The 17,949-nt window shown below is 43.2% G+C and overlaps 1 protein-coding gene across 1 annotated transcript in view; it reads left to right on the top strand.

Annotated features, from left to right (window-relative positions):
- The window catches only part of RNF17 (ring finger protein 17), a 532,263-nt gene that overhangs the window by 381,083 nt on the left and 133,231 nt on the right, over window positions 1-17,949 (top strand). The window contains exon 20 of the mRNA XM_073612476.1: window positions 11,140-11,196. Within this exon, the coding sequence (XP_073468577.1) occupies window positions 11,140-11,196 (57 nt within the window). The remainder of the gene's footprint in view (window positions 1-11,139; window positions 11,197-17,949) is intronic.

The raw sequence follows: 17,949 nt of genomic DNA, 5'->3' as shown, positions 1-17,949 counted from the left end.
TAAAAAATAAAAACAGTTATCATTAGGAGGTTTGTTCAATAAAATTTAAATTGTACTCTTAATAGTTGATAACATGAGAATAATGCTGACTGTTGTTTACATCAATTATTTAGGTAAATGAGAAAAATATCATTGGCATAATAATTTTGGAACAGGGTGTATTTAGGGCCCAGGAGGGAAGGAGTTGATTTACTGAGGGGACGAGGGGGATGGAGTGAGGTGCCACTTGAACGGCTGCAGCCGCCATTGAATTCCTTTATCTCCCCATAGCGGCTCTATTGAAGCGCACCTCCCCCGACTCCCCACCAAAAAAAGTGGCAGCATGACGGCACACGCTGTGCTGCTGCGGGCACAATCAACCAGGCAAAGCGACCTGCTCAAAAGCGGCGGGGTGACATGACATGCTATGAGGCTGCGGGCACACTTAATACCCAGGTGGAGCGACGGACAGAAACATTGCCCTGTTAGCAGCACTGCTCACACAAGCCCAACCAAAAGAAGGCCGCCCCCCAGAAGGGGAAAGAAATAGGAAACAGCCCGAGTGTGACAGGTTGGGACACAGGATGGCTGCTGATAGCTTGGCGACCCCTGGTGGGTAAACATGGGACTACAAGTACTATAGAGTAACCATACATAAAGAATATGCAATGCTGTGAAAAAGTATTTGCCCCCTTTCAGATTTTTTATTTGTTTGCATATTTGTCACAAATGACTCAGATCATCAAACATATTTTATTATTACACAAAGATAACCCGAGTAGATACAAAATGCAGTTTTTAAATGATGATTTTGTTTATTAAGGCAAAAAAGCTGTCCAAACCTGCCTGGCTTTATGTGAAAAAGTAATTGCCCCCTAAACCTAATAACTGGTTGTGCGACAACAACTGCAATAAAGTGTTTGCAATAACTGGCAATGAGTCTTTCACATTGCTGTGGAGCAATTTTGGCCCACTCTTCTTTGCAGAATTGTTTTCATTCAGCCACATTGGAGGGTTTTCCAGCATGAATGGCCTGTGTAAGGTCATGATACAGCATCTCAATTGGATTTAAGTCTGGGCTTTTACTAGGCCACTCCAAAACCTACATTTTGCCTTGTTTGAACCATTTGGAGGTGGACTTCCTGTTGTGTTTCAGATCATTGTCCTGCTGCACTTCAGCTTGAGGTCACAAACTGATGGACATTCTCCTTTAGGTTTTTCTGGTAGAGCTTAGAATTTATAGTTCCATTCATTATGGTAAGTAGTCCAGGTCCTGAAGCTGTAAAGCAGCCCCAGACCATCACGCTACCACCACCATGTCTGACTGTTGATATGATGTCCTTATTATGAAATGCTTTATTAGTTTTATGCCAGATGTAACGGGACGCACACCTTGCAAAAAGTAAAATTTTTGTGCCCCCATTGCAGCCTCACCGTGCCCACATTGCAGCCTCACCTTGCCCACATTGCAGCCTCACCGTGCTAGTAGCTTGTAGACTTTATAACTTTTGCGCAAACCAATCAATATAAACTTATTGCGATATTTTTGGTAAAACAAAAAATGTAGAAGTATACATATTGTTATATAAGTGTATGTGTACCAAAAGACGCACATACACAGTGCAGCGCTACTACAGTGATAATTCAATGCTATACTTAGTGCTATTTATGCATGCAATAAAATTCAAATCCATAATAAATGTCCCATAAATCAATATCAATCTTGATAGTAGTGCTCCAGTGTTATCATATTACTGTGCTTCTCAATTCTTATTGCTTGTGCAAACCACCACCAGCTATTTAATCTGCTCACCTCAAGAATGAGTCAGGAAGACTCAAATGAACTCGCCACCGTGGCTGCGCAACGTCAAAGGCTTGGATCCTCTCCCCTGTACATGTATCGACCTCGGAATGGTCTTCCTCAGCAAAAGGATACATATTGGCCTAACCTGATGAAGAATTTTTTTTATTTTTACATTTTTCTTTTTTTTTTTTTTTTTTTGATATATACCGTATATACTCGAGTATAAGCCGAGATTTTCAGCCCTTTTTTTAGGCTGAAAGTGCCCCCCTCGGCTTATACTCGAGTCACCGCCGTCTGCCTACCTGATCAGCGTGTCATGTAGACAGACGGCGGCTAGTGTGTCATAAAAACATACAGTGGCCATTCCAGTGTTCAAAAGCCGCACCTCCTCCTCGCCTGTGATAGGCAGAACACTCAATTTCCCAGCAGTCAGTGTTCAGCCTATCACGGACATCCTCTCATCCTCGTCCGTGCTATGCGGATGTCCGTGATAGGCTGAACACTGCTGGGAAATTGAGTGTTCTGCCTATCACAGACGAGGAGGAGGCGCGGCTTTTGAACACTGGAATGGCCGCTGTATGTTTTTATGACGCGCTGATCGGCGCAATGGTGGCTGCAGATCGGCACACGGCATGCACAGGACACAGACTGCAGATTGGCACAGGTAGGCTGCACAGGACACAGGGAGGCATGCACAGGACACAGTGAGGTATGCAGCTGCAGATGGGCATTGTTGACCCTCTTTTCCACCTACAGTAGCTGCTGCATTTCTCACCCTCGGCTTATACTCGGGTCAATAAGTTTTCCCAGCTTTTTGTGGTAAATTAGGGGCCTCGGCTTATATTCGGATCGACCTATACTCAAGTATATACGGTATTATAGCAAAAAGTATTTTTTTTTTCCTAAATTGCCAGTCTTTTTGTTTATAGCACAAAAATTAAAAAACCGCAGAGGTGATCAAATACCACCAAAAGAAAGCGCTATTTGTCACAAAAAAAAATCTATTTTGTTTGGGTACAACGTCGCATGAACGCACAATTGTCAGTTACAGCAACGCAGTGTCGTATCACAAAAAATGGCCTTGTCATTAAGGGGGTAAATCCTTCCGGGGCTGAAGTGATTAATGTGTGTGTGTGTGTGTGTGTATATATATATATTATGCCTTTGAAAAGCCTGGCATATAAAAAGCGATCCACAATAGCTTACATAATTTATATTATCTTGAAACAGAACATCATTATGTCAGTGGATTCTTCATGAAGATGACACTACCTGGACGTTAAAATAATAACTCGCGTAGAAAAAAATAAAACATTTTTTACTTATAAAAAGCTAGGCATATGAAAAGTGGAGACCTGGACTGAGAAAGAGCAGAGTTTGGATGCAAGCCAGTTTCCAAGGAGGACCGCATCAGACTGCCAGCGGGTCCCTGGGACAGGGCACACCTTTAGAACCCGCAGAGGGCTATTTCTGCAGGCGCTTCTGACCTCCCTACTACAGGAGGTCCACTCCTTCCTGTAAGAGTCCACACTTATTGAATTATTTTTACATGGAGATCTCAGTCTTTCTCGGTGGTGGTGAAAGCTCTGGAATATCCCATCCTGCTGGATCTGTCATATTTGTGAACGTTGTTGCACTTTATTTCTTTATTCTTTAGAAACGTTCACTTGGCACTTTATTATACTCCTCTCTCAAGAGGCGTTTATATTACACTATTAATAGCTTTATTTCACACGTGTAATTGATTTTTCACTCACACACACATTTTTTATATATATATATATATATCAGTTGTGCTCATAAGTTTACATACCCTGGCAGAATTTATGATTTTGTGGCTATTTTTCAGAGAATATAAATGATACAAAAACATTTTTCACTCATGGTTAGTGTTTGGCTAAAGCCATTTATTATCAATCAACTGTGTTTACTCTTTTTAAATCATAATCACAAAAAAAACTACCCAAATGACCCTGATCAAAAGTTTACATACCCCAGTTCTTAATAAAGTGTATTGCCCCCTTTAACATCAGCGACAGCTTGAAGTCTTTTGCAGTATTTTTGGATGAGGCTCTTTATCTTCCCAGATGGTAAAGCTGCCCATTCCTCTTGACAAAAAGCCTCCAGTTCCTGTACATTCTTGGGCTGTCTTGCATTAACTGCTTATTTGAGATCTCCCCAGAGTGGCTCAATGATATTTAGGTCAGGAGACTGAAATGGCCACTCCAGAACCTTCACTTTATTCTGCTGTGGCCAATGACAGGTCGACTTGGCCTTGTGTTTTCGATCATTGTCATGCTGGAATGTTCAAGTACGTCCCATGCGCAGCTTCCTGGCTGATGAATGCAAATGTTCCTCCAGTATTTTTTGATAACATACTGCATTCATCTTGCCATGAATTTTGAACAAATTTCCTGTGCCTTTTGTAGCTCACACATCCCCAAAACATCAGCAATCCACCTCCATGTTTCATAGTAGGAATGGGTGTACCTTTCATCATAGGCCTTGTTAACTCCTCTCCAAATGTAGCGTTTATGGCTGTGGCCAAAACGCTCAATTTTGGTCTCATCCCTCCAAATGAATGAATGATTTGTAGAGCGCTGCAAATGCGAACTGAATCGCCTCAAGGCGCTAGATGCGTTCTCTGTTGCCAGCTTCTTAGAAAAGGAAGGTCTTTAGTTTTTTCCTGAAGGCCTGATGGTTTTCCATGCGGATGTGGGTCGGAAGAGCGTTCCATAGTCGGGGTCCTTGGACTGCGAATCTTCATTCTCCCTTTGCTTTGTAGCGGTATTTGGGAACGATGAGAAGGTTTTGGTTAGCTGATCGAAGACTGCGATTAGGTGTGTAGTGTTTTATTTTCTCCCGGAGATATAGCGGAGCGTTTCCTTGTATGCATTTGTGGGTGAGGCAGAGGGTCTTGAATGTGATCCGATTCTTTATGGTTAGCCAGTGTAGGCACTTTAGGGATGGGGAAATAGATTCCCAAGGTTTTTTTCCTGTTAACAGCCTTGCCGCCGTGTTTTGGATGATTGCAAGCGCACAAGCTGATATTGGGGTAGTCCCCACGTAGAGCGAATTAGCGTAGTCGAGTCGGGAATTGATGATTGTTCCCACAACTGCCACTTTGTCCTCTTCTGGGATGAAGGGGATGAGTCTACGTAGCAGGCGGAGGAGATGGTGGGATCCGCTAACTACTGATCCTATTTGTGCATCCATTGTCATTCCTGAGTCAAAGATGACTCCGAGACTCTTGGCTTTGGTGCTTGGAGAGATGGTCTGTCCGAGGATGGTGGGAGGTGTCCACGGAGTCTTAATTTTGGAATTTTTGTTAGCGTGTAGGAGAAGAAGTTCTGTTTTTGAACCGTTGAGTTTGAGGGAGCTGATGGTCATCCAGTCATCTCTTAAAGTGAGGCATTTCTCTAATTGCTGATGATGGTTTTTTTGTCCGGTGATGCGAAGGTAGAGTTGGGTGTCATCAGCGTATGAGTGGAAGCAGAGGTCCGTTTTCCTGATGATATTGAGAAGTGGGCGGATGTAGATGTTGAATAGCACTGGTGACAGGGGTGAGCCCTGAGGGACTCCGCAGGAGATTGCCCGGGTTTCCGAGGTGAATGATCCTAGTTTCACTATCTGAGAGCGATTCTCTAAGAAGGATGCAAACCATTTTAGAGCAGGAACTGTAGCTCCTGCAACTTCTGAGAGGCGGACAAGTAAAGTATTGTGGTCCACTGTATCGAATGCTGCGCTTAGGTCTAACAGTACCAGGAGACATGATTCTCCGTCATCTGCTGCTTCAAGGGCGTCGTCCCATATTGTGCTGTTTCTGTGCCATGGCCCGGGCGGAAGCCCGATTGCAGAGGGTCCAGGAGTTGGTGTGTGTCCAGGTGGCGGCGTAGCTGCTGTACTACTGCTTTCTCCATAATCTTGGAGATGGTGTTGAGGCTTGTTATCGGTCTGCGGCAGTTGGGGTCCTTAGGGTCGAGATTGGGTTTCTTTAGCAGGGGTTTGACGATGCCTTGCTTGAGGGAGGTTGGCACAGTCCCTTCTTTGATTGATTTATGAGGTGTGTTAGGGTAGGGGCCAAGATGTCGGAACATTCTTTCAGGAGTTTTGTTGGAATGATGTCGTTTGGTGATGTGCTGTCTCGAAGGCTTCTGATGTTTATAGTCGTGTCAGTGGTGAGTGGGGACAAGGAGAAATTCCGTGATTGTGTGATTTTCTTGTCGATATCCTCTTTTTGCTTTGGATTGTGTGAGGTTGGTTGTTCTTTTCTGATGAATTGATTTCCGAATGTTGTCGATGAAGAAATCTGATAACTCATTGCAGAATTCTTGAGTATCGTTTGCTGGGGGCTCTAAGCAGGTTGGGTTCATTGACTGAGTGACTATTTTGAAAAGTTCCCGCGGACGGTTTAGGGCAGTTGAGATGGTGTCCGCGAACTGTTCTTTTTTGGCTTTGAAGATTGCCTTGTGGTATTTCATAGTGAGTGCTTTGTAGTTAGTATGGTTTTCCTTGGTAGGATTTCTTCTCCATGCTCTTTCAGCTCTTCTACGTTCTTGCTTGAGTAGGTTGAGAGTGCCATTAAACCATCTCGAGTTTTTTTTGCGGATGGGTGTTCTGCGTTTTGGTGCCACTGAGTCTGCTGTTTGTAGTAATACCTTGTTTAGGGAGTTGAGTGTTTGTTCCGTTGGGAGGTTTGAGTTTAGCAATAGTATTTTGTTTGATAATGTGGTTTTGAAGAGTTTGGAGTGTAGTTTCTTCTGAGATCTATTCCAGTTTATTGTTGTTGCGCGTTTCTGTTTTTGGAGGGTGGTGTTGGTGGTGATTTTAAATTTGATAGCGTGGTGGTCCGTCCACGGTAGTGGAGTGTTGTCAAGTATGCTGATGTCCATATTCTGTTTGAAGATGAGGTCTAGAGTGTGTCCAGAACCGTGCGTGGGGGCATTTATCAGCTGTTGAAGGCCTAGTTCTTCCATTTGGTTGACGCAAGCGGTTGCGATAAAGTCTTGGGCAGAGTTTGCCCAGAGGTTAAAATCCCCAAGTACCAGAAGGTTTTTGGTTTTCAGGGTGTGTATTGAGAAGAATTCAGTGAGTGGAGTAAGGAGATTGGTCTTTGGTCCTGGTGGTCTGTAGCATAGTAGTATGTGAATGGTGTCTTGAGGTGTTGTTTGAAGATGCAGTGAGAGTGTTTCCATGAAAGGCACTGAGTTCTGTAAAGTTGGTTTGGTAAACCCAAGGTGCAATTTGAAAATCACTGCTAGGCCTCCTCCTTTTTTTCCTATTCTATGCTCAGTTAGGATACTGTAGTTCTCGGGCACCAATTCGGTTAGGATGGTGTTGCAGTCAGGTGTTAGCCAGCTTTCTGTAATGAAGAGGCTGTGTCAATATTGTTTTCGATGATAAAGTCGTGGATTTCCAGCCTGTGCTTGACTGCAGATCTGGTGTTGATCAGGGCGCATGCTAGTTGTTGTGGTTGGATCGATGTCTCCCTGTATTTGATGGTTGATTGTGGGTTGGCCCTTAGTAATTGTTCTTTTTTTAGTCTTTTTTGAGTGGCGGTTGGTGAGGTTGAGGCAGTGTTTCTTAGCCTGTAGAGGGCGTCTGCTGTGTATTTGAAGTTGCACATGATGAGGAAGACAGAGTTGTTGAAGGAAGGGTAATCTAATGATGGTACTGATGTAGCGATGACGAGCTTGCTGGAGGATGGAGGGATCAGTTGGCTACCACTGCTTCTGGAGTGGTGTGGGTGGCGGACTGAATGTAGGTGCGGAGGTCCTGGAGGTGAGGCTGCCTACCACCCTCTTGTTGATCCAGAGGAAGGCGAAAAACCTCCAGCTGCGATGCCAATTGTGCAGCAGAGGAAAAAATTCCTTCCTGACCCCCGAGGGGCGATCAGACTTGGGCCCCTGGATCAACTGCTAGTGTACCCCCGGTGGCTTACCTGTAGGATGGTGGGTGATGCGGTGGCTGCGTCTAGGACGATCTGAGGTGGACTGGCCTCTGGTGAATAACCAGTGCCCCCTACAGTGAGGTCCAGTAGCAGGAGGGTATTTCCAGGTGTGGAAGGGCACGGGGCTCTGTTGGACGGGAGGGGGAGGTGATTGGCTGGCTGGAGCTAGGCCGCAGCCGTGGTCTGTCCCACCGAATCTAGCGGCAAGAACGGGGTGATTAGACCGCGGCTGCGGTGGTGCCCCCAGGGGGGGGGGGGGGGGGCTGTGGGATGGTGGGTCCAATCGGGAGGTGACGCGGCCGGAGTGCTAGTGGCCTCAGGAGGGAGGATCAAGATGCTGTACCGTTCGGCACTGAGGTGTACCAAGATGGCCGCCGGCTAGGCCCAAGCCGCGGGCTGTCCTAGCGTGGTTACCCAGACCGTCAGATGGTGGTGGGCAGATAGGTCAGGTGAGGATAAGCCGAGCAGGAGGGGGGGGGGCGCGGGCCCGCCGGTCGAGCTACCGGTTTGTGTTGTGAGGAGTGGCGGTGATGTGCTCCCGGGCTAGCAGCCGGAGCCGCGGAGTGTACTGAGCCGCCGGCCGACTGGCTGAACGCGGCACCCGGATGTAGGTCAGTGTGCGGAGGAGGGAGAAGGGGTCCCGGTGTACCGCTGCGGGGGGATTCAGGGATGAATCCAAGGATGGGTGGCCGGAGCTGTTGTGAGGAGCGGCGGTGATGTGCTGCCGGGCTGCAGCCGAAGCTAGGCCGGAGACGCGGAGTGTCCTGAGCGGCCGGCCGGCTGGCTGAACGCGGCACCCGGATGTAGGTCACTGTGCGGAGGAGGGAGAAGGGGTCCCGGTGTACCGCTGCAGGGGGGAGTCAGGGATGAATCCAAGGATGGGTGGCCGGATGGCCGGAGCTGTTGTGAGGAGCGGCGGTGATGTGCTGCAGCCGGAGCCACCGAGTGTCATGAGCAGCCGGCTGGCTGAACGCGGCACCCGGATGTTGTCAGTGTGCGGAGGAGGGAGAAGGGGTCCCGGTGTACCGCTACAGGGGGAGTCAGGGATGAATCCAAGAATGGATGGCCGGAGCTGTTGTGAGGAGCGGTGGTGTACCGCTGCAGGGAGTGTCAGAGATGAATCCAAGGATGGATGGCCGGAGCTGCTTCACAGAGCCGCTTCAGAGGTCTGCTCTTCACAGTTCACATTGACTATGTGGCAGAAGGTTTGAGGCTTGTCTCTGTGCTATTTGGCGTATTGTAAGCGGGAAACTTTGTGGCTTTCTTCTGACGACTCAACCATTATTGTGCATCTTGAAACAGCCACACCACATGTTTTCAGAGAGTCCTGTTTTTCACCTGAAGTTATTTGTGGGTTTTTCTTTGCATCCCGAACAATTTTCCTGGCAGTTGTGGTTGAAACATTAGTTGGTCTACCTGACCGTGGTTTGGTTTCAACAGAACCCCTCATTTTCCACTTCTTGATTAGAGTTTGAGCACTGCTGATTGGCATTCTTAATTCCTTGAATATCTTTTTATATCCCTTTCCTGTTTTATACAGTTAAACTACCTTTTCCCACAGATCCTTTGACAATTCTTTTGCTTTCCCCATGACTCAGAATCCAGAAACATCAGTGCAGCACTGGATGAAAGATGCAAGGATCTGTCAGGAGTCCAGAAACTCATTGACCTTTTATACACACACACACTAATTACAAGCAAACAGATCACAGGTGATGATGGTTACCTTTAATAGCCATTTAAACTCCTTTGTGTCAAATTGTTGGCATGTTACCAGGCCAAAATCACCAGGGCATGTAAACTTTTGATCAGGGTCATTTAGGTAGTTTCTGTTGTGATTATGATTTAAAAAGAGTAAACACAGTTGATTGATAATACAGTGCTTCATCCAAACACTAACCATGAGTGCAAGAAATGTTTTTGTGTTATAATCCATATTCTCTCAAAAATGTCCAAGAAATCATAAATTCTGCCAGAGTATGTAAACTTATGAGCACAACTGTATGTATGTGTGTGTATTTATATAGATATCTAATTTAGCACTAGGCAATATCATCTTTATGTAGCACCCACTATTTTTATGATCCATTTTGGAGAAATACAAACTATGCATGCTATTGTGGATCATTTTATATGCCTATTTTTTCTGATGTGTTCCAATGCATGGAGTCATGTCAGGTTTTCCCTTTTGCATTTTTAGTACACCTGTGTTGGTTAATCATATGACCTTTTGTATATACTATTTAAGCGTTACTTATTTTGTTTATGAGCCATGACTAAGGACTAACGTCAGAAATACGTAGACTGTTTTACAGCTTTGTACATGTACTTAATAAAGAAATACTATTTTGGAAGTCATCCTGAGTGCAGTCCATCTCTTTCCAGAATGCCCAAATGTCCCTTCCCACGACAGGTGCACCTGCCAGGTCTTCAGAGACTTGATTCCTCCCCAAGGGGATCACTTCCCTGCACCCGTAATGCAGCCTGCCAGCTAGGTTACTGGATACATAGTACCCTGGAGATTGCTGCCTGCAGAATCCAGTGTGAACCAGCAACAGGCTGTTCCTGCTTTTGCGCTTGGGGTCCCGGTACAGTCCTTTTTGGCCTCCTGGTCATATGCAATTGATCGGTTCAAGTGTTGAGAGTAGGTCATGAATAGAAAACTAAAGCCCATGAAAGGAGATCTAGAGAGACATCTGTAGGAGCATCCATTACCTGAAGCTTGGCGGGCTGTTACGATTTATTCCTGGGCAGTGAATTCCTGCCTTTTTGGCAATGACAGTATACCTAAATGTAGCAGCATAATTCACATAGTCCTGAATAGTATGTACCCTATATATTTTACCTGTCTACTGACTGTGGTGTTGTGCAGTGCAGCTTACAGTCCTGGACCACTTCTAGCATTGTCAAAATAGGGCATGAATACTCAAGAGTTTATATCGTCATTGGCTGCCTGATGGCTAAAGAAGGAAGCCGCCTGAACTGAAGAGAGTGCAGAAGATGATTTAGCTACAAGATGCGCTGGAGGAGGCCCAAACCAGAGACAAGTATGCCATAATTTGCTAGTATGCACAGCAAAGCTGCTGCTGTCATCCCATCTAAAGTTCTACTTTAAGCAGCTATGCCCTGTCTATGTGATACTTTGCTGGTGTAGCAGTCACTAAAGCTGGTAGTAAAGTAGACATGTCTGTATGACATACAAAATAATCTGATTCGTGTAGCCCATCAAGAGGACCTGTGTAGTAGTTTAGTATAGCAGTTTCTCTGGATTTCCATCACTAAACTATGCCATCTATTTCCCAAGTCATGCTCTTCCATGGTTATAGTGTTGATAAGTCTTGCAAATATAATTTAATGTTTCTTTTTCTGTGGTCTTAAAAAAATTATATATTTTGATTCTTTGTAGGAAACGCAGTGTTTGTCCAAAATTTCCCACGAAAAAATTTGGGGCATTGATTTTCAGGTACGTTATGTCATTTGTAATCTTTCTTTACAGACACCTATACTGATAATTTTCTGTCTCTCTCTGGCTTCAGCACTTATCTGGGACAAAAACACAGAACACAAAGTCAAACTGAACCTCTGATATGCATACTTGTTTCAGGTCACTGGTGCAAAGTACTGAAGGTCTGGATCTCAGTTACAGACAGGCAATTATCATTTTCAGGAGTGGTTTGCCATGTGAGGCTTCATACATAGTACTTTTGACTGCTGATAATACTTTAAAAGAAATGTCTTTCATTGGGGGACATAGTCATTCACTTTTGGGTTATGCTCCTACCTCTAGAGAATTGGGCAAAGAACAACTTTTGTCCATAACAGGACAACCCCTCCAACTACCGGCATGATCTTGATAGTACAGAACACAATTGTATTTTTTGACCATCTGTTCTATGCAGCTTAAGTTATGTGATTGGACACTGACAAAAATATGCTAGGGCCACCCCCAGAGCACACCATATAACCCTGCCCACTCTGTGAGACTTCAATATTTTGCTAGTGTTTTTAGTTAATAGACATGTTTCCCCTCTGGAGATTTTTTCCCTTTTTTTAACATTTTTCGCTCAGAAGCTTCTATCAAGATCTGCTTACTGCACTGGGCTATCTATCAGTTTTCTGGATCAGTTACGATTGGTATATAACTTGGGGGACTGTACCCAGATCCCGGAATGAATAAAAATGTGGTGCTGCGCTAATCCTTTAAATGAACAATAATTCTATGTGTGATACCTCAGTGATAGTGGGTGTCTCAAAAAAATAAATATATGACAATAGAACAATACCTCAATGTGACTCTGTAGTAAAAATATAATAGTGATATGTGACTCTGTAGTAAAAATATAATAGTGATATGTGACTCTGTAGTAAAAATATAATAGTGATATGTCTTCTAGCAAAAGGGTATAACTATATACCTATCATACAGGTAATCCACTAGATATGACAATAAAACACACAAAATTTGTGAAAGGTGACTGGTGCTTATAAACAGATCCTAGTACACAATATATAAAAATAGCAGCTAGCTTTAGACGTAACCAGTCTCTGACTGGACTGGCATACACCTGGTGTGACTCAACACACACCCAGGTGTATATATGCAAAGTGAATAGTGCTTATAGTGCATAACATAAAGTGACAGTCTTAATATGGCTGAGTGATATAAAGTTCATTCGTATGCATGCAAGAACACATGCAAAATAATAGTGCTCCACTTGAAAACAATCAACTATTCAAAGTCCACAAAGTATATATATATATATAAGTGATCCACTTGGTGCCAAGTATACGTGACGGTAGTGGTAATTCTTCATGCAGCACAGCACACACTAGTGGGCAGTGGCCCCTTACCTGAAGGTAATGGGGTACTTGCATTTAGCCACTTTTAGGCATGGCAACCTTTCGCTGTAAGAACTGTGGAATCAACCAGCTGTGGGGGATGGTGGTGATGCAGTCCTATCCTGGTTTATCTCCTATGAGGGCGTATATTCCTTCAAGTAGTGTCCCGGGGTCACCCAGATAAATCAGAAAAGGAAGATCCCACAATGGTATAATATTGTATGGCAAACGTACAACTCTTTATTAAAAATTCATATGTACTCACATTAAAATCAACAATACCGGGTGGAGATCCGACGAGCAGCGAGCTCGTAATGCAAAAACAAAGATAGAGTGCCTGTCCCGTCCCCCACAGATCCTTTGACAATTCTTTTGCTTTCCCCATGACTCAGAATCCAGAAACATCAGTGCAGCACTGGATGAAAGATGCAAGGATCTGTCAGGAGTCCAGAAACTCATTGACCTTTTATACACACACACACTAATTACAAGCAAACAGATCACAGGTGATGATGGTTACCTTTAATAGCCATTTAAACTCCTTTGTGTCAAATTGTTGGCATGTTACCAGGCCAAAATCACCAGGGCATGTAAACTTTTGATCAGGGTCATTTAGGTAGTTTCTGTTGTGATTATGATTTAAAAAGAGTAAACACAGTTGATTGATAATACAGTGCTTCATCCAAACACTAACCATGAGTGCAAGAAATGTTTTTGTGTTATAATCCATATTCTCTCAAAAATGTCCAAGAAATCATAAATTCTGCCAGAGTATGTAAACTTATGAGCACAACTGTATGTATGTGTGTGTATTTATATAGATATCTAATTTAGCACTAGGCAATATCATCTTTATGTAGCACCCACTATTTTTATGATCCATTTTGGAGAAATACAAACTATGCATGCTATTGTGGATCATTTTATATGCCTATTTTTTCTGATGTGTTCCAATGCATGGAGTCATGTCAGGTTTTCCCTTTTGCATTTTTAGTACACCTGTGTTGGTTAATCATATGACCTTTTGTATATACTATTTAAGCGTTACTTATTTTGTTTATGAGCCATGACTAAGGACTAACGTCAGAAATACGTAGACTGTTTTACAGCTTTGTACATGTACTTAATAAAGAAATACTATTTTGGAAGTCATCCTGAGTGCAGTCCATCTCTTTCCAGAATGCCCAAATGTCCCTTCCCACGACAGGTGCACCTGCCAGGTCTTCAGAGACTTGATTCCTCCCCAAGGGGATCACTTCCCTGCACCCGTAATGCAGCCTGCCAGCTAGGTTACTGGATACATAGTACCCTGGAGATTGCTGCCTGCAGAATCCAGTGTGAACCAGCAACAGGCTGTTCCTGCTTTTGCGCTTGGGGTCCCGGTACAGTCCTTTTTGGCCTCCTGGTCATATGCAATTGATCGGTTCAAGTGTTGAGAGTAGGTCATGAATAGAAAACTAAAGCCCATGAAAGGAGATCTAGAGAGACATCTGTAGGAGCATCCATTACCTGAAGCTTGGCGGGCTGTTACGATTTATTCCTGGGCAGTGAATTCCTGCCTTTTTGGCAATGACAGTATACCTAAATGTAGCAGCATAATTCACATAGTCCTGAATAGTATGTACCCTATATATTTTACCTGTCTACTGACTGTGGTGTTGTGCAGTGCAGCTTACAGTCCTGGACCACTTCTAGCATTGTCAAAATAGGGCATGAATACTCAAGAGTTTATATCGTCATTGGCTGCCTGATGGCTAAAGAAGGAAGCCGCCTGAACTGAAGAGAGTGCAGAAGATGATTTAGCTACAAGATGCGCTGGAGGAGGCCCAAACCAGAGACAAGTATGCCATAATTTGCTAGTATGCACAGCAAAGCTGCTGCTGTCATCCCATCTAAAGTTCTACTTTAAGCAGCTATGCCCTGTCTATGTGATACTTTGCTGGTGTAGCAGTCACTAAAGCTGGTAGTAAAGTAGACATGTCTGTATGACATACAAAATAATCTGATTCGTGTAGCCCATCAAGAGGACCTGTGTAGTAGTTTAGTATAGCAGTTTCTCTGGATTTCCATCACTAAACTATGCCATCTATTTCCCAAGTCATGCTCTTCCATGGTTATAGTGTTGATAAGTCTTGCAAATATAATTTAATGTTTCTTTTTCTGTGGTCTTAAAAAAATTATATATTTTGATTCTTTGTAGGAAACGCAGTGTTTGTCCAAAATTTCCCACGAAAAAATTTGGGGCATTGATTTTCAGGTACGTTATGTCATTTGTAATCTTTCTTTACAGACACCTATACTGATAATTTTCTGTCTCTCTCTGGCTTCAGCACTTATCTGGGACAAAAACACAGAACACAAAGTCAAACTGAACCTCTGATATGCATACTTGTTTCAGGTCACTGGTGCAAAGTACTGAAGGTCTGGATCTCAGTTACAGACAGGCAATTATCATTTTCAGGAGTGGTTTGCCATGTGAGGCTTCATACATAGTACTTTTGACTGCTGATAATACTTTAAAAGAAATGTCTTTTATTGGGGGACATAGTCATTCACTTTTGGGTTATGCTCCTACCTCTAGAGAATTGGGCAAAGAACAACTTTTGTCCATAACAGGACAACCCCTCCAACTACCGGCATGATCTTGATAGTACAGAACACAATTGTATTTTTTGACCATCTGTTCTATGCAGCTTAAGTTATGTGATTGGACACTGACAAAAATATGCTAGGGCCACCCCCAGAGCACACCATATAACCCTGCCCACTCTGTGAGACTTCAATATTTTGCTAGTGTTTTTAGTTAATAGACATGTTTCCCCTCTGGAGATTTTTTCCCTTTTTTTAACATTTTTCGCTCAGAAGCTTCTATCAAGATCTGCTTACTGCACTGGGCTATCTATCAGTTTTCTGGATCAGTTACGATTGGTATATAACTTGGGGGACTGTACCCAGATCCCGGAATGAATAAAAATGTGGTGCTGCGCTAATCCTTTAAATGAACAATAATTCTATGTGTGATACCTCAGTGATAGTGGGTGTCTCAAAAAAATAAATATATGACAATAGAACAATACCTCAATGTGACTCTGTAGTAAAAATATAATAGTGATATGTGACTCTGTAGTAAAAATATAATAGTGATATGTGACTCTGTAGTAAAAATATAATAGTGATATGTCTTCTAGCAAAAGGGTATAACTATATACCTATCATACAGGTAATCCACTAGATATGACAATAAAACACACAAAATTTGTGAAAGGTGACTGGTGCTTATAAACAGATCCTAGTACACAATATATAAAAATAGCAGCTAGCTTTAGACGTAACCAGTCTCTGACTGGACTGGCATACACCTGGTGTGACTCAACACACACCCAGGTGTATATATGCAAAGTGAATAGTGCTTATAGTGCATAACATAAAGTGACAGTCTTAATATGGCTGAGTGATATAAAGTTCATTCGTATGCATGCAAGAACACATGCAAAATAATAGTGCTCCACTTGAAAACAATCAACTATTCAAAGTCCACAAAGTATATATATATATATAAGTGATCCACTTGGTGCCAAGTATACGTGACGGTAGTGGTAATTCTTCATGCAGCACAGCACACACTAGTGGGCAGTGGCCCCTTACCTGAAGGTAATGGGGTACTTGCATTTAGCCACTTTTAGGCATGGCAACCTTTCGCTGTAAGAACTGTGGAATCAACCAGCTGTGGGGGATGGTGGTGATGCAGTCCTATCCTGGTTTATCTCCTATGAGGGCGTATATTCCTTCAAGTAGTGTCCCGGGGTCACCCAGATAAATCAGAAAAGGAAGATCCCACAATGGTATAATATTGTATGGCAAACGTACAACTCTTTATTAAAAATTCATATGTACTCACATTAAAATCAACAATACCGGGTGGAGATCCGACGAGCAGCGAGCTCGTAATGCAAAAACAAAGATAGAGTGCCTGTCCCGTCCCCCACAGATCCTTTGACAATTCTTTTGCTTTCCCCATGACTCAGAATCCAGAAACATCAGTGCAGCACTGGATGAAAGATGCAAGGATCTGTCAGGAGTCCAGAAACTCATTGACCTTTTATACACACACACACTAATTACAAGCAAACAGATCACAGGTGATGATGGTTACCTTTAATAGCCATTTAAACTCCTTTGTGTCAAATTGTTGGCATGTTACCAGGCCAAAATCACCAGGGCATGTAAACTTTTGATCAGGGTCATTTAGGTAGTTTCTGTTGTGATTATGATTTAAAAAGAGTAAACACAGTTGATTGATAATACAGTGCTTCATCCAAACACTAACCATGAGTGCAAGAAATGTTTTTGTGTTATAATCCATATTCTCTCAAAAATGTCCAAGAAATCATAAATTCTGCCAGAGTATGTAAACTTATGAGCACAACTGTATGTATGTGTGTGTATTTATATAGATATCTAATTTAGCACTAGGCAATATCATCTTTATGTAGCACCCACTATTTTTATGATCCATTTTGGAGAAATACAAACTATGCATGCTATTGTGGATCATTTTATATGCCTATTTTTTCTGATGTGTTCCAATGCATGGAGTCATGTCAGGTTTTCCCTTTTGCATTTTTAGTACACCTGTGTTGGTTAATCATATGACCTTTTGTATATACTATTTAAGCGTTACTTATTTTGTTTATGAGCCATGACTAAGGACTAACGTCAGAAATACGTAGACTGTTTTACAGCTTTGTACATGTACTTAATAAAGAAATACTATTTTGGAAGTCATCCTGAGTGCAGTCCATCTCTTTCCAGAATGCCCAAATGTCCCTTCCCACGACAGGTGCACCTGCCAGGTCTTCAGAGACTTGATTCCTCCCCAAGGGGATCACTTCCCTGCACCCGTAATGCAGCCTGCCAGCTAGGTTACTGGATACATAGTACCCTGGAGATTGCTGCCTGCAGAATCCAGTGTGAACCAGCAACAGGCTGTTCCTGCTTTTGCGCTTGGGGTCCCGGTACAGTCCTTTTTGGCCTCCTGGTCATATGCAATTGATCGGTTCAAGTGTTGAGAGTAGGTCATGAATAGAAAACTAAAGCCCATGAAAGGAGATCTAGAGAGACATCTGTAGGAGCATCCATTACCTGAAGCTTGGCGGGCTGTTACGATTTATTCCTGGGCAGTGAATTCCTGCCTTTTTGGCAATGACAGTATACCTAAATGTAGCAGCATAATTCACATAGTCCTGAATAGTATGTACCCTATATATTTTACCTGTCTACTGACTGTGGTGTTGTGCAGTGCAGCTTACAGTCCTGGACCACTTCTAGCATTGTCAAAATAGGGCATGAATACTCAAGAGTTTATATCGTCATTGGC

The sequence above is a fragment of the Aquarana catesbeiana genome, linkage group LG02 (genome assembly GCF_042186555.1).
Source record: "Aquarana catesbeiana isolate 2022-GZ linkage group LG02, ASM4218655v1, whole genome shotgun sequence".
Classification (NCBI taxonomy): Eukaryota; Metazoa; Chordata; class Amphibia; order Anura; family Ranidae; genus Aquarana; species Aquarana catesbeiana.
The sequence above is the reverse complement of the archived record's forward strand: the minus strand, read 5'-3'. Positions and strand labels throughout refer to the sequence as shown.